At 39.4% G+C, this 25,327-nt stretch overlaps 1 protein-coding gene and 1 pseudogene across 4 annotated transcripts in view; one reads left to right on the top strand and one right to left on the bottom strand.

Annotated features, from left to right (window-relative positions):
- Positions 1 to 6,627: 6,627 nt before the first annotated feature.
- The window catches only part of AKAIN1 (A-kinase anchor inhibitor 1), a 39,837-nt gene continuing 21,137 nt past the window's right edge, over positions 6,628 to 25,327 (top strand). The window contains exons 1-3 of one of the 3 annotated variants that reach the window (XM_084888154.1): positions 6,630 to 6,717; positions 13,397 to 13,483; positions 15,535 to 15,872. In XM_084888154.1, coding sequence (XP_084744280.1) covers positions 15,857 to 15,872 — 16 coding nt within the window. In that variant the 5' untranslated portion in view covers positions 6,630 to 6,717; positions 13,397 to 13,483; positions 15,535 to 15,856. Of the gene's footprint in view, positions 6,718 to 13,396; positions 13,484 to 15,534; positions 15,873 to 25,327 lie in introns of all 3 variants that reach the window. The other 2 variants (XR_014795361.1, XR_014795362.1) reach the window with 2 other exon arrangements.
- On the bottom strand, positions 12,008 to 12,557 carry LOC311624361 (cyclin-G1-like; annotated as a pseudogene). Its single transcript has one exon. The product of its transcript is annotated as a cyclin-G1-like (transcript).

The following is a 25,327-nucleotide window of genomic DNA, read 5'->3' as shown; positions in this document are numbered from 1 at the left end:
CAAATAATGTTTATGGTCCTACTAAGTTCCTTCATTTCAAGGAAGCATAGCCAATGATTTCAGCACATCATCTTTTTGATACTGCATAGTCATTATAATTAATACTAGTGGTCCAGTGCATGAAATTCATACACATTAAAAGGGAATTAATTAGAGGAAATATTTTAATATTGCTATTTTCCCTTTCTCTATAATAGAAGAGTCAGAGATGAAAGAAAATTAGTAAAATGTATATGAAAATCTCCTGTCAGAGTCATGGAACCTAGAGTCAAGCCCCCACCCACCAACCGCATGTGCTTTGAAAACTCAGGAGACCCAGACCCTGCCGGCCCCACCCCTATTGAGTGAGACCCAGACCTGGCTGGCCCCACCCCCAACAAGCTCTGCTGGGTGGTTGCCCATCAGGCCATGCCAGGCAGGGGGCGTGGCCTAAGGTCATCTGCCCCAGCCAGGTACCATGGAGCCTCAGGCCCCTGCTGTTCCATTGTTACATTATGGCATCCCAGCCAATTTGCATATTCCTCTATTATTAGTATAGATAGATAGATACAGATTTTCCCTCTGAATCTTAACTGTAATCTAATGTAGTACTTTATATCTTCTTTTATTATACTTAGTTCCTAGGTTATTATTTGTTTTCCTAACAAGTGAAGTTAGTTAAGGTCTGTAATTTATGAAATTGTCCTTTTTATCAATCCCAGCTCATAGGCTTATTATGCATAATTGAATAAACACTGAGTGGCCAGATTATTATGATCTCTGAACACATAATAATCTGGCCACTCAGTGTATATCCTATATAATAAAAGGCTAATATATAAATTGTCCCCTCGACCAGGAGTTCAACCAGCAGGCAGGCTGGCCAACTGCCCACATCCCCTCCCACTGGCCAGGCCCACTGGACCCCACCCTTGCATGAACTAATTTCTCCATGCCTCTAATATATATGTGTGTGTATATATATATATGTGTGTGTGTGTATGTATACACATACACACACACACACACACACACACTGAGTAGCCAGATTATTATGCATTCAGAGATCATAAAAATTGGCCACTCAGTATATGTTGAGTAATATTCAAATATAGGGCTACTTATGGTTTAAAAGATATTGTAGCTCACAGATTTTGGCAAATATATACATTGAATTCAATATTTGAGTTAGGAATCATGGTTCTGATTACTCCAATCTTTCCATGTTCTTTTATTATTTTTTTCTTCTTCTAGAGATAGAGAAGAAGGGAATAAGGGAGTAAATAGAGAGAGGGAAAAAATCCATGAGAGAACCATTGATTAGGAGATTGATTATTTCTCATAAATGCTTGGAACAGGGATCAAACCATAAACCTAGGAATATGCCTCAACCAGGAATCAAACCAAAAACTTTTCTGGTGCGTGGGATGGCACTTCAACCAAGCCAGAGTCCCATGGTCTTCTCCCTACAGCATTACTTACTTTCTAAAATTAAATACTATTTAAAAATTTTTGTTTACCTGGTTTTAGTTTACAAGGGCTGACATAAAGTACCACAAACGGGCTGACTTAAAAGAACAGAAATATTGCTCTGGCCAGGGTGGCTCAGTTGGTTAAATCCTCTCTTGCACCAAGAGGTTGTGGTTCAATTCCTGGTTGGAGCAAATGCCTGGGGAGAGCATGTGGAAGGCAGCCTATCAAAGTCTTGCTTCATATCAATGTTTGTCTCTCCCTCTTCTTTTTCTCTCTCTTTCTCTCTCTCTCAAAATAAATAAAAATATAAAACCCTCAATAATAATAAAAAACAAAACACAGATATATATATATTTATATGTTCTCCTGCAGCTTTGGTAGCCTAAGGTCTGAAATTAAGGTGTCAGTAAGGCCATGCATCTCTGAGGTTCTAGGGAAGAATCTGTTCCATGCCCTCTTCTAACTTCTGGTGGTTGCCAGCAGCTCTTAGCATCCTTTGGCTTGTAGCTGCATCACTCAATCCCTGCCTGTGTTGTCACGTACCTTTCTTCCCTGTATGTCTCCGTTTCTCTGCATCCTCCTCTTATAAAGACACCAGTCATATTGTATTTAAGACATACTCTAACCCAGAATGACCTCATGTTAATTTAACTATTTAAATCTGCAAAGATCTTGTTTCTATATAAGGTCACATTCTGAGTTTCAGGACGGACATGAATTTTGGGGAGAGACATTATTCAACTGAGTACAGCCCCATTTCTGTTTTTATCACCCCACCCCCCACCCCTCCCCACCACCACCCTTTTGCTTTTCTCCTATCTTCCAGGACTTGAATCAGTTACAAGATAAGCAATGAGCTGGTTGTATTTCACTTGCTTTTGATGACCTTTTACATCATTCCTTGGTATGTTTTTCTCAGCATTCATGAACTATAAGAGGATGAATAACTCATGAAGATACATTATTTATTTTAAACATGATCATTAGTCAAGCTTCATATATTTTCTTGGACTTTTTGCTTGTCTTCTTTAATTATCCCGTTCTTTTTTAGCTTGCTTGAACTTCAAAGGTCAGTCAATGCATTTTTTATAACTTTGTTGTTTCATTTTTAATAAGCTGTTCAAAAATGGAAAATATCTCTATCAACTTATTCTTTTCTACTTTTACAACTGCAGATTGTGAGATTGTGTGGCTTTTTTTATGCAAATTTTTAAGAAATATATTTTATTGATTTTAATAGAAATGAAGGGAGAGGAATAGAGAGTTAGAAACCTCAATGAGAGAGAAACATTGATCAGCTGCCTCTTGCATGCCCCGCACTGGGGATCGAGCCTATAACCAAGTTACACGCCCTTGACTGGAATCAAACCTGGTATCCTTCAGTCTGTGAATGGATGCTATCCACTGAGCCAAAACAGATGCAGATATTTATGGTTACCTGACATTGGCTTCAAACAATGAAATCCAGTGAGAAAGAAATATGAGATGTACACAATATTATATCATAATAATGTCAATGCTGTCCTTGCATCAAAGCAAAACACAAACAATTGGAAATGCTTCTTACTAGTATCCCCATTGTTGTAGGCAAAAACAGCCTTCCAGTCTCTTTGGGTAAAGCAAATGAACTACTTGGGGAAATGAAGCAAAAATAACCACAACTAGTGTGGACAATGGACTGCAGGGGAGTAAGTACAGATACAGTTAGGAATCTATGGCATAATGCCATTCCACAGAGTAGCAGTAAGCACCAGAGCACCAGCACCTCACATGTCTCTTAATGACTCTAATACTATTTATGAGGGCTCCATCCTCATGTCTGAAGTACCTTCCCAAAGCCCAGCACATTGGGATTTGGGATTTCAATAAGAATTTCCGAGCGACACAAACATTTAGTCCATAACACCTTCGGAGGCTGAGACTAGGAGAATTCCTCTGTGCTACCAAACAATTCCTGTTGCCATATAGCAGTTGTGCATTATAATGGCCTGTTTGTTTGTCTTTCCAGTTGTAAGCTACTTGAGAGTCAGGGTTGTCTTGTTTATAACTATATCCCTAGTATACAGCATATTACATTATATACAACTATCTGATAGCTAATACAATAATCACTGTATGTTACAGAGTCCCTTGCTGCCTCTTTCCAGAATTTACTAATGGTTTGGAAAACATAAAACAAGTTTATCAATTTTGTAGATGCTATAAAATAGGATAAAATAAAAATTCAAGAATTCAGGGATTCAAAAAAAGATTTCAACAGGTTATCAGAACTGGGTGAAACTAACAAGGTAAAGCTCTAGATAGCCCAGCCGGGTGTGGCTCAAGAGTTGAGCATCAATCCAGGAACCAGCAGGTCACTGGTTTGATTCCCAGTCAGGGCACATGCCTACGGTGCGGGCTCAAACTCCAGCGTGGGGCATGCAGGAGGCAGATAATCAATGATTCTCCCTCATCATTGATGTTTCTATCTCCCTTTCTACCTTCCTCTATGAAATCAATTAAAAAATGTATTTAAAAAATAAAGCTCTAGAGAGAAATTTAAAGTTCTACTTTTAGGTTCATTTGTGTAGTAGTTCTCAAAGTGTGGTCCTGATCAATGTAGGGGAAATATAATTAAAAAATAGAATTTCTTATCAACCTGAAAAAACTTCTCCATAAAGATAGATGAAAGAAAATTATTTTATTATGGAATAAACACTAAACCAGAACATGATATAGAACACAGGAAAGGCACAAGAGAGCAAATGCAAGAAGAAATCACATATTTAGCCAAGCCATGAAACCCATTATATCCATGTTCTCAAGATAAATAATTCTCAAGGATTAATTGCCTTCATATAAAGGAAAAATAAATTTCTCATATCAGTATGACAAAAGGCATGTTTGCAAAATTCCAGTACTTGCTAAAGTTAGGCTTCTGTACTCCCAGGAAACCAGAGATAGGGGTGCTATTTTCCTTGATGATTACATTTCAAAGTGATGGCTCCAAATCCCATTTCAAAGAGAAATTCTTGAACTGTAAATGAGGCAAGAGGCTTATTTTGCCTTTTAAGAGGGTTGCATACATTTCAAAAGGCAGAGAAAGAGCCTATAATGACAAGTTTTTTAAAGTAAGTGCTCTCTTTCTGTTCTTTGCAATAGGGAGAATTAAATATTTTTCTAATTTCTAATCTTTTTACTCTTACACCAAGAGTATCAGTATCACCTAGAACTTCAGTCATAAGTGCAAATTCTCAGATCCCAACCCTAAATGTGGTAGATCAAAAACTCTGGAAATAAGGTGTGGCAAACTGTTATGTTTTTTTTGTTTGTTTTGTTTTAATCCTCACTTTAAGATATGTTTCTTGATTTTAGAGGGAGAGAAACATCAATGTAAGAGAGAAATATCAATCGGTTGCTTCTGGTATGTGCCCCAACTGGGGGTCAAACCTGCAATGAAGGTATGTGCTCTGAGAGGGAATTGAACCTGCAACCTTGTTGGTATATAGAATAATGCTCCACCCAACTGAGCAACCTGACTAGGGTAATCTGTTGGGGGTTTTTTTTGTTTTTTTTTGTTTTTTAATAAATTTTCTTCTTGCTTTTTTCTTCAGAAAAATTTTAAATATATTTTATTGATTTTTTTACAGAGAGGAAGAGAGAGGGATAGAGAGTTGGAAACATCGATGAGAGAGAAACGTCGATCAGCTGCCTCCTGCACACTCCCTACTGGGTACATGCCCTTGACCAGAATTGAACCTGGGACCTTTGAGTCCACAGGGAAACGTTCTATCCACTGAGCTAAACCAGATAGAGGTGCAATCTGTTTTTTAATAAGCCCTTCAGGTGATGCTATTGCTCCCTAAAGCTAGAGAATCACTGTATAGAACTGTTGACAGCAGGCCACTCTGAAATCAGAATTGACTGCCAGGAACAGTAATCATGAAAGCTATCTTCTGGGCCTGAGCTACCCACATATCAATGTCCACGGGGATTGTGTCAAACTTGGGCACTTTCTGGATTGGCTCTGAGTTTGAAAGGCGGTCAACAGCAGTCTTCAGAGTGGGCAGGGCCGTGGTCCATTGATTCCAACAGTTTCTCAGCAAGTGGCTGTGCTGCTGGGCAGAGAGCGGGTGGCAAGCACAGGCTGCAGCCGGGTCTAGCAAGGCCGGGGGCCCTGCAGCAGGACTGGGGAGTTCTCTAGGAATCAATGCCAGGCTGGGCCGGTGGTTTTCTACCCCTTCCTGCCAAAGGCCCGCCTCAGTGCGTCCTGGAAGCCCTCCTAATGAGCGAGGATGGGGGTCGCCCTCTAGATCAGTGTTTCCCAAACTTTTGACATATGTGTACCCCTTCTATAAGTTTTGTAACGCTGAGTACCCCTCGTACTCATGAGAAGGTAGAATTAGGCGCGGCTAAGCACAGTGCAGTGCATATCCCCACCAAACTCTTCCCGTACCCCTGGGGGTACGCGTACACTTTGGGAAACACTGCCTAGATTATGGTGACCAAACGTCCCGATTTTTAGCAATTTGTCCCGCGGCGTTTTTAAACGCCGCGGGACAAATTGTTCAAGATCGGGACTGTCCCACCCAAAGCGGGACGCCCGGTCACCTTACCTAGATGCAAAGGACTACCCACTCCTCGGCCGCCCCATACAGGCGGCGGGCTAACAGTGCCACCTTGTCTCAAAGAATCTCCTGTTAAGAAACCGCTTGGATCAAAAAACAGGGAAGTCGGCTTCCCACGTTTCGGGAAAAGCCGCGGTGTGAGCCGGCGGACGCACCTGGGCAGCAGGTGGGCCTTCTCCCAAGGCCGCCGCCGCCGCACCTGCTCCCTGAGCTCGGGGTTCCCCCAGCGCGGGGCATGGCTCTGGGTCAGGGCGCCCTGCACCAGGGCCGCCGGCGCGTCCGTCACGCCGCCGCGCGCCCCGCTCCCCGCGGGCTCCGTCCCTCCCGCGGCCGCGAGGGAAGTGCGTGTGGGATCGGGGGCTGGTCCCGGCGCCGGCGCGGTCTCCTCAGACCTGGCCGGGCCTCGGTCCGAGCACCTGCGGGCAGGGTCGCCGCCGGGACTAGTGGCCGGAGAAGCCACAGCCAGCAGACCGGAAGCGGGCGGAGGAAGCTGACTTCCTGGCAGCGCTCACGGACTTCCGGCGCCTGCGCCGCGGGGAGGGGCGGGGCCTCCGGCGTGGGGCGGGGCCTCCGGCGTGGGGCGGGCCCGCAGGTGCTTAAAGTAAAAGCTGCGCTTCCCTGTGAGGTTGTGGTTAGCTCCTCTCCTCCCCGAGGTCCAGTAGGCCTGCTGTTTGGGTTCCATATTCTTTTCTTTTCTTTTCTTTTCTTTTCTTTTCTTTTCTTTTCTTTTCTTTTCTTTTCTTTTCTTTTCTTTTCTTTTCTTTTCTTTTTTTTTTTTAAATATATTTTATTGATTTTTTACAGAGAGAAAGGGCGAGGGATAGAGAGTGAGAAACATCGACCAGCTGCCTCCTGCACACCTCCCACTGGGGATGTGCCCAAAACCAATGTGCATGCCCTTTACTGGAATCGAACCCGGGACCTTTTATTCCGCAGACCAACGCTCTATCCACTGAGCCAAACCTGTTTGGGCGGGTTCCATATTCTTGACCCTTGACCCATTGTGCCCAAGCCCTCACAGCCACGAGGAGGCAATTCCAATGAAGTGCTCGGCGGCGCCTCCAGAATTGACTGCTCCGTGGGGCTTCCAGCCTGACAGCTTGCTGGGTGCCTTACAGAGTCTTAGCTACACCTCCTATTTGCCCTCCTCCAAAGCCCTCGTTTTTGTTTGTTTCCTGAAGACAAAAGTCAGCTCAGAGAGTATAGACACTCACTGGGGCTACAAGGTCAGTGGGGCAGCGGGAGAATGCTTCTTGAGTGCCAGGTCTTTGAAGAGAAACTGAAAATTTCAGGTGGTGGGCAGTTTGTAGATAGGAAAGGGCCGTGTCTACATTCATGCCATTTATGTTTATGCTGATGAAGGGAACGGAAAACACCTGGTTCAATTCAGCCACCATTTACAGAGATTGCATTGAGTCTGTGGATCACTTTGGATAGTCACCTTAACAATAGTATGTCTGCAGATCCAGAACGAGGGGTAGCATTCCATTTATGTGGGTCTTTAATTACTTTCAGTAATGTGTAGTTTTCAGTGTACTGTGTGCTTGCTTAAACTTATTTCTAAGTATTTTATGGTTTAGGATGCGGTTTTTTTTTTTTTAATTTATTTTTGGCTTGTTGATTGTTGGTATATAGAAATATAATTGATTCCTATACCCTCTAACTTTGCTAAATTGATTAGTTATAATGTTTTTTTGTGTGTATTCTTTGGACTTTTCTGTATATAAGATCCTGTCATCTGCAAGTACACAGCTTTTTTTTTTTTTTTTTTTTGACACTATTTACAGACACCCAACATTTCCCCCCACTTTGTCTACCTCCACCTAGTCCTCTCCCACCCCATTACGCTGGCCTTCACTACACAGTTGTCTGTGTCTATAGGCTTTGTATATGTGTTCTTTGGCTAATCTCTTCAACTTCCTTTATCCAGTCGCCCCCCACCCCCAACCTCCCCTCTGAGATCTGTCAGTCTGTTCCATGAGTCCATGGCTCTGATTCTATTTTGTTCATCAGTTTATTTTGTTCATTAAATTCTGCATATAAGTGAGATCATATGGTATTTGTCTTCTGATGACTGGCTTATTTTGCTTAGCATAGTAATATTCAGGTCCATCCATGCTGTCACAAAGAATAAGAGTTCCTTCTTTTTTATAGCCATAATGTAGTATCCCATTGTGTAAATGACCACAGTTTTTATATCCACTCATCTACTGATGGGTATTTGGACTGTTTCCAGGCCTTGGCTATTGTACTAGTAAATGATGCTGCTATGACATAGGGATGCATATATTCTTTCTGATTGGTATTTCAGTATTTTTAGGATGTATTCCAAGAAGTGGGATTGCTGGATAAAAAGGCAGTTCCTACAAAAGAATGAAGCTAGAAATCAACCACAATAAAAATCCCAAAGACATTCAAACACATGGAGGCTAAATAGCATGTTAGTAAACAATAAATGGTTACCAATGAGATCAAAGAAGTAATAAAAAACTTCCTGGAAACAAATGAAAATGAACACACAACAAGCCAAAATCTATGGGACCCAATGAAAGCAGTCCTGAGAGGGAAGTTCAAGAAGCAAGAAAAATCTCAAGTAAGCAATCTAACCCTATACCTAAAAGAACTAGAAGAAGAACAACAGGAAAAACCCAGAGTAAGTAGAAGGAAGGAAATAATAAAGCTCAGAACAGAAATAAATGACATAAAAATTTAAAAATAATACAAAAATCAATGAAACCAAGAGCTAGTTCTTTGAAAATATAAACAAGGTTGATGACCCTTTAACTAGACTCATTAAGAAACAGAGAGGACCCAAATAAATAAAATTCGAAATGAAAGAGAAGTAATGATTGACATCACAGAAATACAAAGGATTGTAAGAAAATATTAAAAACAACATTTGCCAACAAATTGCACAACATGGGTGAAACTGACAAATTCCTAGAAACATACAACTTTCCAAAACTGAATCAGAAAATCTGAATAGACTGATAATAACTAATGACATGGAAGCACTAATAAAAAAAACTTCCTGGATTGGATACTTCACAGGTGAGTTTTACTAAACATTCAAAGAAGAACTAACACTTCTTCAAAAAATTCAAGATGAGGGAAAACTTCCAGCTCTTTTTATTAGTCCAACATTTTCTTATTTCTAAAACCAGATAAAGACACTACAAAGAAAGAATATTACAAGCCAATATACTTAATGTACGTAGATACTAAAAGCCTCAATAAAATATTAGCAAATCAGATCCAGCAATACATTTAAAAGAGCATACACCATGATCAAGTGGGATTTATTCCAGGTTGCAAGGTTGGTACAATATTTGCAAATCAGTAAATGTGATATATCACATAAACAAAATCAATGATAAAAATCATATGATCATCTCAATAGATGCAGAAAAAGCATTCAGTAAAATCCAGCACCCTCATTTATGATAAAATTCTTAGCAAAGTGGGAATAGAGGGATCATACCTCAACATAAAAAAGGCTATATATGAAAAACCTATGCCAGCACCAAACTCAATGAGCAAAAACCAAAAGTGTTTCCCTTCAGATCAGGAACATGATAGGGATGTCCTCTTTCACCACTCTTATTCATCATAGTACTGGAAATTCTAGCCATAGTGATCAGACAAGAAGAAGAAATAAAAGACAAGCCAATTGGAAAGGAGGAGATACATCTGTCATTATTTGCAGATGACATGATATTGTCTATAGAAAACCCTAAAGACTTCCACCAAGAAACTACTAGATCTAATAAATGAATTCTTCAAAGTAGCAAGATACTCAACCAATATCCAAAAATCAGTGGCATTTTTATACACCAATAATGATCAGAAAAGGTAACTAAGAAAACAATCCCATTTACTATTGCAACAATAACAAAATAGTAAAGTACCTATGAATAAATTTAAACAAAGAGGTAAAAGACCTATACTTGGAAAACTATAGGACATTGAAGAAAGAAATTGAGTAAGATACAAATAAGTGAAGGCATATACTGTGTTCATGGATTGGAAAAATTAACATAATTAAAATGTCCATACTATAGAAAGCAATCTATAGATTTGAAACAATTCTTATTAAAATACCAATGGCTTATTTCACAGATCTGGAATAAATATTCCAAAAACCCCCAAAGACCCTGAACATCCTCAGCAATCTTGAGAAAGAAGAAGGAATCACAATACTGGCTAACAAACTATAACACAAGGCCATTATAATCAAAGCAGCTTGGTACTGGCATAAGAACAGGAATATAGATTAATGGAACAGAACAAAGACCCCAGAAATCAAACCACATCTTTAGGATTAATATTTAACAAAGGAAGCAAGAGCATAGAATGGAATGAACACTCTATTTAATAAATGGTGGGAAAATTGGCCCTAGCTGATTTGGCTCAGTGGATAGAGCATTGATCTGTCGGCTGAAGGGTCCCAGGTTCGATTCTGGCCAAGGGCACATGCCCAGGTTGTGGGCTCAATTCCTAGTGAGGGGTGTGTAAGAGGCAACCAATCAATGATTCTCTCTTATCATTGATGTTTCGATCTCCCTCTCCCTTCCTCTCTGAAATCAATAAAAATATATTTTAAAAAATCAATGGTGGGAAAATTGGACAGGTTCTTGCAAAAAAATGAAATGAGACCACCAATTCACCACACACAAGAACACACTCAAAATGGATAAATGACTTAAATTTTAGTTGTGAAACCATAAAAATCCTAGAAGAAAACAGGCAGAAAAATCTAAGACATCTGTCGTAATATTTTTGCCTGTATATTTCCTAGAGCAAGGAAAACAAAGGAAAAAATAAACAAATGGGATTACAAAATGCTTCTGCACAGAAAAAAACAAACAAACTATCAACAAAATGAAGAGAGAATCCACTGTATGGGAGAACATATTCGTCAATAATATATCTGATAAGGGGTTAATATTCAGAAATTTTAAAGAATTTATAAAAGTCAACACCAAAAAACCCAAATAATAAATTAAAAAGGGCAAAGAACCTGAAGAGGTCATATTGATACATGAAAAAAAAAAAAATGCTCAATGGCACTAATCATCAGAGAGATGCAAATTAAAACCACAATGAGATATCACCATACACCTCCCAGAATGGCTACCATTAATAAATCAACAAACAACAGATGCACTTTTGCTTTACATAAAATTTAAATGTAATTCCCATGTAGCAATAAAGTCCACATCTTCGTATAATCTGAAACTTGTATTATGAAACCATTTTCACTGCTTAAAATAGTGAGCCATATTATGTCTTCAAAGTGCATATGTGGCCCTGGCTGGGTGGCTCAAGTAGTTGGATTGTCCTCCTGTGCACCAAAAGGTTTCAAGTTAGATTCCCAGTCAGGGCACATGCAGCTTTGATCCTGGTCAGGGCACATACAGGAGGCACTGATTGATGTTTCTCTCTCACATTGAGGTTTCTCTCTCTCTCTGAAATCAATAAAAACATATCCTTGGGTGAAGATTAGAAAAAGGTGCATTTGTGAAATGTTGGTTTTGATATAAACCTCATAATTTAAAATTTAAATGTTTTAAAATTTATTTTTATACTTGAGTATTATAGATACCCTCGATTTCCACTCTTTGCTCCCTGCACCCAGTTCCTGTCTCATAAAATTTAAATTATGTAGGTTACCATTTTTAATACCAGCTAAATATGGTGACCCAATATAGAAAGTTGAATCAATGTTAGAAATAAAGATTCACAGTTTATCTCCTCAGACTTGTCACTAACATTTCACCTTATGGTCTTGGTTTTGTTTGTATGCCTCAGATGAATTCAAATTTAAACATAAATCCACTACAGCATAATGTTAATTAGACAGTTTTCCCAAATCTGATAACATCAATGCTAATCTAGTTGTGATGCAATACATACTTCAGGATTGTGGAGAATGGCTTCAGAGAAGTGTTTTTGTTCTTGTAATAATCCAATTAAGGAACAGTTTCAGAAGTTGTTGGAAGGTGGGTTATTCTGTAGTAACCACATTTCAGTTGCCATGCAGTTAGTCCAGAAAAAAATCCATTTCAACTTCTGAACAGTTGATTTAGAACACTTGTTTGATGAATATTCAGTTAAACACTTGGATATTAGCTGTTGCCGGGTCAAATTTCTACCACTTATCTTAGAATGTTTTCTGAAGACATTCCACACCTTCTGTTAACTCTACACACCTCTGAGCGTGGATCACCAATGCTATGATAGACAATGCCAACAGAGAAGGCTTCTCTTAAAAAAAAAAAAATATGATCCTGCAGTGGCATGCCTTACACTGAGCTTCTAATCTTTCAAAAGTAAGGTTATTCCTTTTTTTCCACTGTAAGTTCTCTTGAATGAGTGGATAAACATGCAGACATTGGAAGGCGGAAGTAGCTTTGCCTTTCCAAAACACCTTCTGAAACACAATCTTTTCCATTCCCATCAGATACTTGATAATTTTAGAATAGTAGTTGAAGATATTAAAAGAGATGGTCGAAACAGAAGCTGGCATTTATGAGAATTAATTGAAGGTTATTTTTTATTTGACTCAAAAAAATTCTTTTAGAAAAATTAAATAAGAAATATTTCAAAACAGCTACTTCTTTAGGTAAACAAATGAATAACCATGCCTCTGTCTGTGAGGAGTTAATCAGAATATATTTGCAATTGCTAAATGCAATTATGACAAAGGACAGTGTGCCTATCAAATAAATGGCTGTTTTTGTTGTCCAGGATCTACCCTTCATCACTTGCTCACTCTCATTGGGGGATCATTTACAGTGACTCAAACTGTGAGTCAGGAAGTAAGAGTCTCCCTGATGTCACACTAAAAAGACTTGTGAGACTCATAAGCTACAGGGGCTTGATGGATATATAACCTATGGGTTTGAAATAGCACTTTAAAATGGATATATTTTTCTTGCAGATATCCTTGGGAGACAGAATGAGCTTTGACATGGAATCCATTCCAAGGTAATATGGTTGAATAGAAAATTTACTGATAAATTAAACTGTAAATTAAAATAAAAATATTAATGTGCCTTGATTTTATTGGGAGTAAAATTAATTGCTCTTATTAAAATATAAATAAGCAAAAGCTGAGTTAGGAGGATATTGTCCTTTGGCTGAGTAGCAGTAGTGTGTTGGAGCAAATGAAGAGGCGATGGGAGGAAGTGATGATGGAAGTTCAGAGAAGTGAGGATGGGTCTTACAGAGAGTTTTTCTCTTCTGTCCTTGAACTGGTTTTTACTAGTTCATATTACATTCTATTGCCTTAGGAGGCTAATCAAAGGCATTTTTTCCCTTCTACTATTATCTAGGCCTCTGTCTAGCTTGGAAGTCTACAGGAATCCATCTGGATTTCTTCCTTATATAACATGAAGATGCACTCTGAAGTTGAAGGAGATGTAAATTATTTCTTTTTAAATGCTGATACCTCTAATACTTTGCTACTCAAAATATAGTCTCTGAACAAGCAGCAATTACAGCATGGGCATCACCTGGGAACTTGTTAGAAATGAAGAATCTCAGGCCCCTCCCTGCTCTACTGAACCATAATCTGCATTTTAACAAGATCTCCAGTGGGAGTCATATACACATTCATGTGTGAGAAGTATTGCTTTACCATATTCTTGTAAGGTGTCATCTATTCCCAGGGTATCAGTAATTTCCTGGATTGAGTTTAATTGAGGTTGTGCTCTTTCTTAATCAACCCATTGTTACATTTAATCCCAACAACAAACCTTGGAGATATTGCAGGTGAGTACTTTAAGAACATACAACTAATACATGGTGAAGAAGTTATACTTAAGTGTGACTGGTTTCCAAGTATTTTTTTTTTCTTTCCCTACACTCTATTGCTTTTTCTTGAGCTTAATCATGAATGATTGTTTATACATTAGGAAAATAAAGCTCATTACAAAATACATTGCAAAGGAGAGCCCTATTGAGTGTGTTAAAGGAAGGTCTTTCATTCATTCAAAGATTATTTCAAATAGTGTTTCACACTTATGGTGATAAAGCAAATAAGGCAGAGTGAAGCACCATTGGTCCCTGGCTTTTGGTGTAACTTGGGAAAATGAGCAGACTGCATCTTGTTATGCCCACATTTCATCTGTCCATCAATTGATTTGCATCTTGTTGCTGTTGAGGCAGGTCCCATCTGTTCAAGCCTGTGTTGAGCCAGGTGCTAAGAGCAGTACTGATTATGTTATGTTGAGGCTGTTCATATGCCTCCAGGCAAACTGTGGTTCAAGAGCTATAAAGCTATTTGCCATTTCAATCTATCAGATGGCTTGGAACAAAACCAGTTCCAATAAGGCTATTTGAATGCTTTATATTTTCCAAAAGAATGTTGAACTGATGGCCACCAATCAAATTATTAAGAAACACTGTATTTTTAGAATAACTATGTTGTCCAGGGAGAAGTGCAAGTGAAGAAACCCTATAAAACACTGGAGATGACTCTGATCACCCCTTGTTCTTTTAAAACTCCAACTGCGAAGATAGAGGATTAAACCTAGAGCAACTGACATCTGCCTTGAGGATGGAGGGTCCTGTATCACTTTTAGCACTGAGGTTATAACCCAGATGTACTTGTTTCAAGCTGGGTAACATCTAGTTTGTCCGATGTTACTAGCATTTCTTGGGGGAACTAGATAGTGCTTTTAAATGAGCCAAGATTAGAAGTGTAAAGTGAGTGTGGTGGTATGTCCCAGTATCTTAGAGTAGAACTGAGTGTATACATGGGGGGCATAGTTTTCAGTTGGGTAAAGCTATGGGAAGCATTAATACTTCTTGATGGGTTTTAGGGCTGTTTTCACACTCGGAAGGGACTCTTGACTCATCCTTCTGTCGGGTGTGTTAGTTTGTCCCTGGAGGAGACCAGCCTCACCGAGGTCTCTTTCCAATTCCTGGTGGGGCCCTGCTTTCTCTAAAGTAATGACCTTGAGGGTCTCTAAGCCTAGGAGCTTTTAGAGCCAGATCCCTGCCTGGGAGCAAGGCCTGATAGCAAAGCCCTTCTCATGCCTTCCTAGTCACCCTGTCCTTCCTTCCTGCTGTCTTTATAGAAGCACAAGACTGGGACTCTGGGCCCAAGACTGATTAACTTGGAGGTCTCACCCCTCTGTTCAGAGCCAGTCCAACTAGAAGAACTCAGCCGCCTTGAGATGAAAGCTGTTTGCGTTGGGAGGAAAAAAAAAAAAAAGGAAGGAAGGAAGGAAGGAAAGAAGGAAGGAAGGAAGAAAGGAAGGAAGGAAGGAAGGAAGGAAGGAAGGAAGGAAGGAAGGAAGGAAGGAAGGAAGGAAAAGGAAAGGACAAACCCATTGAAAATGTCAGTCCTATATCCACCGGGGCTTAGTGACAGCAGGTAATTGGAAGCAATTAGCTGTCCCTCTGCCGGGAAGCCGGGCAATTGCCGTACCTGTTTCTCTCTTCCTCTTCGGTCCTTCTCCCGCAGAAGCTGTAGAAGTGCTTTGCTCACTAAACAGCTACGTATGCTGAGCTGGCACAGGAATGAGGGATGAACTGAGTGGGGATTCCGTCTCCTCCTCCCGCCGCGGCTGTGGCCGCCGGTGGAGCAGTGCATTGTGGAGGCTGAGCGCGCCGCAGCCGCTGGAGCTGCAGCCCGGGACCGCGCGGCGAGGAGCTGTCCGAGGTGCTGACCGCCCGACCCGCAGCCGGCCCGCGCCCTGCACGCGCAGCTGCACACCGGACCCCTCCAAGTCCTGGCCTTCCTGTCTGTCTGTCTTTACCTAGGGGCGTAACGGCTGGAGGAAATCATGGTGTTCGCTCCAGGTACACCCGCACCTTGCTTTTTCACTTGGTGTCCAGGCGGGGAGTGGGGAAGCGAAGGGTGAGGGTAGGGAGGGAAGGCCTTTACCTTAATGCCCATCTGTGGATTTGGGAGTTGCAGTCTGTGAGAGAGGGGTCAGAGAGTGCCCCTGTGCGGAGTCTTGGTCCCTCTCCCCAGTCCTGCTCCATTTACCCTCTATCTCCAGCCATCGTCCCATCGCTGTTCTTCCTGCTTAGATCCTCCACATCCCATGCGAGCTCAGGCACCTTGAGAACTGGCACCTTTGCCAGCCGCACAGGCGCCTGCGTGGGCAGGAGGGTGGAGACCGGGGGCAAAGAGTAGTGGGCTTTAGGCTACTTGGGTGGGAATCTCCTTCGCTGAACTTCCCGCTCTACGGAAGTGCCAAGTGACCCGGTTCCTCCTGACCTCCCGAGGAGAGAAGTGGGTGAAGCACAGGGGAGTGGGACGCTGGGGAGAAGAGCAACGCTCCTTAAGGAATTAACCCTGAAACTCTGGCCGGCTGAAGGCTGCAGCACAGAGGCTGCTATTGCGACCTCGCTGGCTGTTGCAGTGTCTCTTGGAAGCTGGCAGTGAAAGACTTGGGTCACTTTGCTGCTATCTGTGGCTACAAGTTGGGGAAGTCAGATTTATCTGCTTTGGGCTGGCTTACCAGCATGTGTATGTGTATGGAGTCGTGGATGTGTGTTTCAGATGAGGTCAGGAGGAGTTAGGGAAAGCTGGGAAAGCTTGGCCCTTGGTAACATACCAAGCCCTCTCTAGGGATAGATACGAAGTCTTTCTCCCTCCACCCCCCTTCTTAAATTTTAGCCTCCATTTCATCAAAGACTGCCGTGGGCAAAGCGGGGAGTAGGGGAAAGAGTAGAGGGGCCTGGAACTCTTTAACTATGTCATAGTTTAATTTGAAAGGTTGGTTTGCATTTGCTGTGCCCATGGGCATGTGAGTTTGTCTGTGGAGGAGACAAGCCTCAGAGGAAAGGTATTTTTAAAAGGGAAGAATTGACTTTGGACTTCAAATATTCCTTAGGAAAACCGAGCAGAGGATGTTGCAATCCCTCCCCCACAAATTAGGATGTTAGCTGGGAAGGCAGGGATGAGTTTCTGTAAGTTTTGATACCACATCTGTGGCTCAGAAGAATGAATAACTTAGAGAAAAGCCAGTGAGCATCTCCCCTCCCCCCAAATAAATAAATAAATAAATAAATAAATAAATAAAGTGAAGAAAGTGTTCTGCATAGTGAAGGACATTCAATCAACCCGGGGTCTTTGAAACTGGAAAACAACAGCTCTTCGATGAATATGTAAATTACTTAACTCTTCATAAAGCACTTTCATGCCCTTAACTCATTTGATCTTTATATTTATTGCCCTTTGAAGTAAATAATATCATCCCTATTTTACTGACCCCAGGGAGGCTGATTCCAGATAGTTTTGCCAGCCTCAGCTCAAAGCCTATCTTCCTGAAAAAATGTCTCACCAGATCCAGAGATAGCTGCTTTTTGGTTCAAGGTCAGATGTAGCCAAGGGGAAGTATCCTTCCATTTCCAAGGTGGGGGATGGGTTGGTGTTGTCCAGAGTTAGTGTTATTGGATGATGCTAACTGGGCATTTTCTAAAATCATGTGCGTAAAGGATTGTGTAATGAGCACTGGAAATTTCTGGAGTTGATTGATTTGGCTTAAAAGTAGCCCACTATTTGGATAGGGCTTTACTTTTCCATTTTTTCTCCTAAGTTTTGTATTAGTTTTTTCCCCCCTATGTAAAAAGTATAAGTTATTCATACCTGTCAGAGATGGCATAAATTGACCTGGATAAGATATGTGAAACACTTTTTGAGTAATTCATTATTGAGTTTCTCTTGAAAAATCATAAGCATTTGGGGGCAATAGGAAAAGTGTGATACAAATGTCAACTTATTTTCTCATCTACTGATCATGTCTTCTATTGTAACTCATTTAGTGATACTGTTCTGAAAGAAAATCAGAACAATGAGTTGGTTTTGAACTCTGCCAACTCTTCAGCATTACAACCTCTATATTTGGGGATCCAGTTGTTTTGTACTAGTCAAGGAAAATGCCCCCACCTCTTTCTCCAAGCCAGCCTAATGTCCAGGAATATGTAGTAATCACTCCAAAAGTCATAAGATGTGTTTGATAACCAAAGCTGAATAAAACAATAAACTAACAATGAGCTGTTTATAAAATTGAGTCAGTGGGTACTGTGCACTTCAAAATAGAGTATAGCTTTTTGAATTTTAGTACAGGGGAATAAGAACCTTGAGGTTTAGTTCTGGTCTTGCCTCATGGATTGTTTATCCTTTGAATGGTTCTGCTGCCTTTTTACCTACATTAAAGGTAAAAATAAAAAGTGACAGAGATTCATTGAGCAAGTTTCAGTCCAGAAGTGCAATGGAATGAGGACAGAATGGAATTGGACTTTATATAGTTCTAGTTAGAATTTATTCTTATCATATGGTATGACATATTCTTATATTCTCATGTTTAGGTTAGTTTACACATTGTAAGCTACAGAGCTTAAGTTGGGCAGAGTCTTTGGGGGGTTTCTCAATTTGCACAAGGCAGACAATTCATTCAGTTCTATACTTTCCCCCCTTCATGTACCATTCATAGACTTCATAATTTTGGAGGGTTTTAATTTTGTGCACACAAATTTTTACAAACCTTAATAGTGAAGGGTCATGAATGCTAATCATTTAAGAATTCAGTTACTGGAAGCCTATCACTCATTTATTCTTTCCTGTAAAAGAATTATACAAAATTAATATGAGTTAAATGAGGAATAAAGTATAAATATATTAATTTCTCTATAAGTATGATATATTCATAAATACTGGTTAAAGAAACTAAGCTGGGGCACAAGGCTGAGGCAAAAATATCCCTTTTCCTAAGTTTCTTTTTTACTTCCTTTCCAAAGTCTTTTTCTTAATCTTTTTTTCTACTCCTCCTTCATTTCCTCAGCCCCAATCTGAAGATGAAATCTTTCTTTCTGGAGCAATATGAGAAGATTTAGAAACATACCAACATTGCTAAAGGAAAGCAAACGACACAGCCAATATGGAAAAATATTTTGGCTCTGTGCATAACATTAAATTGACTCATGTTACTTAGTCTGTGGCTCTACAAAAGCTTTCATTTGGGAGAAACAAAAAGTTCTGGGAGAAGATGCCTGGACTTCCCATTCTGTGTTGTTGGTTTTGTGGGGAACTCATGGGGAATAAAAATGATATAATTGTAAGGAATTGGAAAGTCAGTATCTTGACTTCTAAGATTAAAACAATAGTTCTAGAGAGTGCTATCAAAATATTTTTTTAAATCTTATTTATTATAAGTTATAGTAGTTTTTATTTATCTTGCATCCTCACTCGAGGATATTTTTCATTGATTTTTAGAGACAGTGGAAGAGAGGGAAAGACAGAGAGAAATATCAGTGTGAGAGAAACACATCTCTTGGTTGCCTTCTGCATGCTTCCTGACAAGGGCCTGGGCCGCAGAGGAGCCTATAACCTAATCTTTTGAGAATCCTCAGAACTGTTTTTAGAATATGGTCTGTCTTGGTGAATGTTCCATGTGCACTAAAAAGACTATGTATTCTGTTCTTTTTTTTTTTTTTTTTTTTAAATTGAGTGCTGTTTAAATGTCATTTTGATACATTTGGCTGATAGTGCTATTCATTTCTTCTATGTCCTAACTCATATTCAGCCTACTTGGTCTACTGATTGCTAAAAGATGGGTACTGAGGTATGGTTAATATTAATGAATCAACCCAACTGAGGTATATGCCCTTGACTAGAATTCAACCCGAGACTCTTTGGTCTGCAGACCGACGCTCTATCCATTGAGCCATACTAGCTAGGGCAGCTTTTATTTATTTATGTAAACCAATTCTTGAAAAATTAATCTGTAAATTATATAGCAGATTGTCTTAACCTGGTTTACAGTTTTCCTGCCCAATAAGTTCTCTTCTATTGACATAGATTTTTTTACTTTTATTAATTTATTATTTAAAATTTACATACAGTTAAATTGACTCTTTTGGTGTACAGTTCTATGAATTTTAATGTATGGATACTACTGTTTATTCCCCCTTTGCCCTCTTCTACCTCCTCCATCCCCTTTCCTTCTGGCAATCGCCATACGTCGATTATTTTTTCTCAATCTCTTCATCTTTTCAGCCAGTGCCCCAACCCCTCTCCCCTCTGATAGATGTCAGTTTGTCCTATGTATCTATGAGTCTGTTTCTATTTTGTTTGTTAGCTTATTTTGTTAATTAGATTCCCCATATAAGTGATATTGTATAATTGTATGGTATTGGTCTTTATCTGAACACTTATTTCATTTAGCAAAATGCTCTCCAGTACCATCCATGCTGTTGCAAAAGGTTAGATTTCCTTGTGTTTTTTTTATTTTTATAGCTGAGTAGTATTCCATTGTGTAAATGTACCACAGCCTTTTCAGTTACACATCTATTGATGGGCACTGGGGCTGCTTTCAAAACTTGGCCATTATAAATAACACGGCAATGAACATAGGGGTGCATATATTGTTTAGAATTAATGTTTCAGGTTTCTTCTGATACATTCTGAGAAGTGGCATCACAGAGTCAAAAGGCAGTTTCATTTTTAATTTTTTGAAGAAACTCCATACTGTTTTCCATAATGGCTACACCAGTCCACATTCTTACCAGCAGTGCAGGAGGGGTCCCTTTTCCCCACATCCTGCCAACACTTGTTTGTTGATTTATGGATGATAGCTACCTGACAGGCATGAGGTTATAATTTGCATTTCTCTCATGATTAGTAATGCTGAGTATATTTTTATTTGTCTGTTGGCCATCTGTATGTCCTCTTCAGAGAAGTATCTATTCAGGTCCTTTGCCCATTATTTAATTGTGATTTATTTATTTATTTATTTATTTATTTATTTTAGTGTTGAGTTGTGTTAAGTTCTTTATAAATTTTGGAAATTGATCCCTGATCAGATGTATCATTGGAAAATATGTTCTTCCATTCAGTGGGTTGTCTTTTCATTTTGTTGATGATTTCCTTTGCTATGCAAAAAGCTTTTTAGTTTGGTGTAGTCCCATTTGTTTATTTGTTGTTTTGTTTCCCTTGCCTGAGGAGATATGTCTGGAAAGAAAAATGCTACAAGAAATGTCTGAGATTTTACTGCCTATAATTTCTTCTAGGATTTTTATGTTTCAGGACTTACATTTAAGTCTTTAATCCCCTCTGGCAATCACCAGTCTCCTGACTGTGTCTAAGAGTCTGTTTTAGCTTTGTTTGTTTATTTTCTTCTTTAGATTACACATACAAGTGAGAGCCTATGATATTTGGCCTTCTCTGCCTGACTTATTTCACTTAGCATAACGCCCTCTAGGTTCATCCATGCTGTTGCAAATGGAAATATTTCATTCTTTTTTATGGCTGAGTAATATACCATAAGTTTGTCTTTTTTATTTGCTTGTCTTTTGATGAGCACTTGATTGCTTCCATATTTTGGCTATTGTAAATAATGCTGCAATAAACATAGGGATACACATAATCTTTTGAATTAGTGTTATGAGTTCCTTCAGATAAATCCCAGAAGTGGAATTGCTGGGTCATAAGGCAGGTTCATTTTAAATCTTTTGAGAAACCTCAATACTGTTTTTAGTATATGGTTTATCTTGGTGAATCTTACATGTGCACTAAAAAGAGTATGTATTCTGTTCTTTTTTAAAAAAGTTGAGTGCTATTTATTTTTTTATTTTTATTTTTAAAAATATATTTTATTGATTTTTATAGAGGAAGGGAGAGGATAGAGAGTTAGAAACATCAATGAGAGAGGAACATCAATCAGCTGCCTCCTGCACACCCCCTACTGGGGATGTGCCCGCAACCAAGGTACATGCCCCTGTCTGGAATCTAACCTGGGACCCTTTAGTACACAGGCCGATGCTGTATCCACTGAGCCAAACCAGTTAGGGCTTGAGTGCTATTCAAATGTCATTTCGATACATTCGGATGATAGTGTTTATTTTTTCCTATATCCTAACTCATATTCAGCCTACTTGCTAAAAGATGGGTACTGAAGCCCCTAGCAAAAATTGTAGCTTTTTCCTTTTGGCTCATTATTTATTTGTTTGTTAATTCTCACCTGAGGACATTTTTGTCATTGATTTTTTAGGGAGAGTGGAAAATAGAGGGAAAAACAGTGAGAAACATCCATGTTGACTGGTTGCCTACTACACAAGCCCCAACCAGTGTTGTCTAGTGTTCCTAAGTACGAGAAGGTTGTGATGTGCCTTATGGAGGAAATTGTTAAGTAAGCTCCATTCAGGCATGAGTTATAGTGCTGTCAGCTTCATGGTTAATGCCAATGAATCAACAACATATATTAAATAAAGAAACAGAAAACCACATAAAACAAGGTTATGTGTTTTTCAGTTGACAAGAATGCTGTGACCAGAGGTTTGCAGGAAGTTAAACTTGAATTTTCATTTTTATAGGAGATAAAAGTAAAGCTCAGAATGCCTGACAATTTTATAACCAAGATTTGACATTAGATCCACTTATTTCCTACACACAGCATAGTTTTTAAATAAAGAAAGAATCAAATGATTTACAAACTAGAATTGTAGACAAAGAAAAGATAAAATTTATCTCATTTGGAGGAAACCTGTGTATTAATACCTCCTCTTTCAACCTAGACTATATAAGGGGTTCTTTCAATCATACAGAAATGGGCTCTGTCCTTTCACAGTTTCTGGATCCTTCATCTTCTCCAGGCTGTTGCTCTTAATGATGGAGAGGTAAAGAATAGACAGTTAGGATTGCCAAAAGTTGACCAGGAGAATAAAAACATCTAACAAATTTACATAGTGCTTTATATTTCTTAAAGCATTTATATGAACTAGGTTCCATTTATAAGATATTTTTTGAGTTTAGAATAAATGGCTTTGGACCAAGTATAATCTCCCCTCTATACAACTGATGAAAATATTTCAGCTATTCCATAGCAATTCAAATATTAGGCACACTTGGTTGCTGTAGAAGTATGGGGCCAGATAGGCCTGGGATCAAACAGCTCGCCTTTGCCATATCTATAATTAGTGGAGTTGGGTAATCATCTAATCTAGTGATTTGCTCATGTAGAAAAGGGAGGTCATAATAACTATTTTCTAGAATGTAAAGATGAAGTATCTGGTCCACAATAGGCTAAATGGTAGCTATTAATGATGTTACTATTTTAAAAGGGAACAACCAATAATGTGATTGTAATGTACATATGTGCAAATATGGTTTCAAGATTGGACCATCCATCTTGGCAGTTATACAGTTGATTCTTTCTGTGGAAGAAGACTGACTTACTGGTTTACTCCAGGGGTGGGTAAAAGTAAGTTTATAGTTGTTCATATGAGAAATAGCACAAAAATTAATAAACAGTAATATAAGAATAAACTTTGCTTTGCTACCTCACAACTATAAACCTATTTTTTTGCCCACCCTTGTATGTTACCTAGGTGGAGGTTATGAAATTTCAAAGCAAAATGCTGTGGCAAGCTGAATTTATGATAAAGCAGATGTCTGAGTCCATCCTGCGATGAATAAGTTATGAATCATGGAACGTTGCTGTTTAAAGGCTAGCAGCTGCATGCTTGAAAGCAGATGGGCATCTCGCTGATCTGAATAATTCTGATCTTGTCTAAATTTAAAAGCTGAATGGTTTTCTGGTGAGGGTATAATTCATTATGTCTTTAATACTTAATTTTTAGTTAGGGTAAATTTGTATTTTGGGATTTGAGATATTGTTTCACAATCTCTATACCTTTTGTTTTTTCTTGGAGACATAAGTCCGAATTCTGTGACTTATGCCATAGCCGCACACACATCCTCAGATACTATTCTTGGAACATTATCTTTGGTCCTACATGAACCTTCTCAGGAAGAAAGCTTTTTTTTTTTCTTCTTATAAAGAAACAACCATATAGTTACTAACTAAAGAGATTAGGAGAGGAATTCAGTTTTTCTTCAAAAGTTTTCCTCACTTGCTATGTGATTTTTGAATTAGTTAATTGGCTTCCGTGCCTCTTTCCCAGTCATTTTCTAGACATCCTCAGCTTCCTAGAGGTTCATTATCATAGTTCTCAGTTACAGAGATTTACTGGACAGAGGAGATATATGTAAAAAAAGCAAAAGGGCTACATTTGTAGAAGACCTACTGTGTGTGAGGTATGGTGATTACCTGAGTGAAAGGGAATGGGGGAAGTAAAAAAGGTAAAGGGGGTCAAACGTATGGTGATGGAAGGATATTTGACTTTGGATAATAAACATGCAATGCAATGTACAGATGTTGTACATGTACAATTATAGAATTGTACACTTGAAACCTACGGTACATAATTTTGTTAACCAATGTCACCCCAATCAATTTAATAAAAATCATCTTGATTACCTTTAAATGACAATAAAATGCCTTCAGAACCATATTAAAGACCTGAAAGAGACTCACTAAGGGGAGCAATATTTGATCTAGGCCTGAATCTGGCTCTTGAAGTTTATCTTCTGCTTGATTATTTCCCTTTAATGGCCATGGCCACCCCCAGGACAGGACAGGGAATGCTATGCCCCCTTTTAACTGCCTGGCACCTAGGTAGATGTGTCTTTTCCTGTTTCTCTAAGTACAGGGAAGTACATTTATTAAATACTAAGGGAAAACTCAACAGAAATTAGCATAAAATAATTATAAAGGTCAAGATTTTGATGTGATCATAGATTTTTTAAAACTTCTTGGTCCCTTTCTCCCTTCATTCCATTTGTATCTGTATCACAGCTCAGTGCTGGCTAAATATTAAAATCACCTGGGAAGCTTCTAAAATATATCGTTGCTCCGGGTCCAACACAGGCTGGTAAAATAAGAATCTCTAGTGGTGTGCCCTAAGCATGAATGTTTGTTAAAAGCTCTCCAGGTGGTTGATTGTGCGTTTGGGCTGAGAACCACTGATCTAACTTCAAAGGGCAAGCACAATAGGCAGGTAGCATCCTTGCTTCCTTGTACTTGAGGTGACAAGGAATGGCATGCTGCCAGCAGAGCAAAACAAAACAAAACAAAACAAAACAAAACAACACCCCCCCCCCCCAAAAAAAAAAACCAAAAAACCACAAACAACCCACAAAAAAGCAAACACAGGGTCCTTCCGAATGTGGGGCTACGGGCTATGTGTGACTGCAACTGGCGCATGCCCATGAAGCCGGTCCTGGTAACTGAGATCTAGTTGCTAGAAACCAGAGATGCTGCTAAACATCCCACAGTACCCAACATAGACCCCCACCTCAAAGGCACTGCTACAAAGGGTGGTATTCTGTCTCCGAAGAGCATCTGAGGGCCGTCCACAAGGCTGGTCCTCTCCTTTTCTGAAGAATTGTTCTCATGGTGGGGCCT

The sequence above is a fragment of the Pipistrellus hanaki genome (genome assembly GCF_964339955.1).
Source record: "Pipistrellus hanaki genome assembly, chromosome: 6".
NCBI classification, from domain to species: domain Eukaryota; kingdom Metazoa; phylum Chordata; class Mammalia; order Chiroptera; family Vespertilionidae; genus Pipistrellus; species Pipistrellus hanaki.
This window is presented reverse-complemented; position numbering and strand designations above follow the sequence as displayed.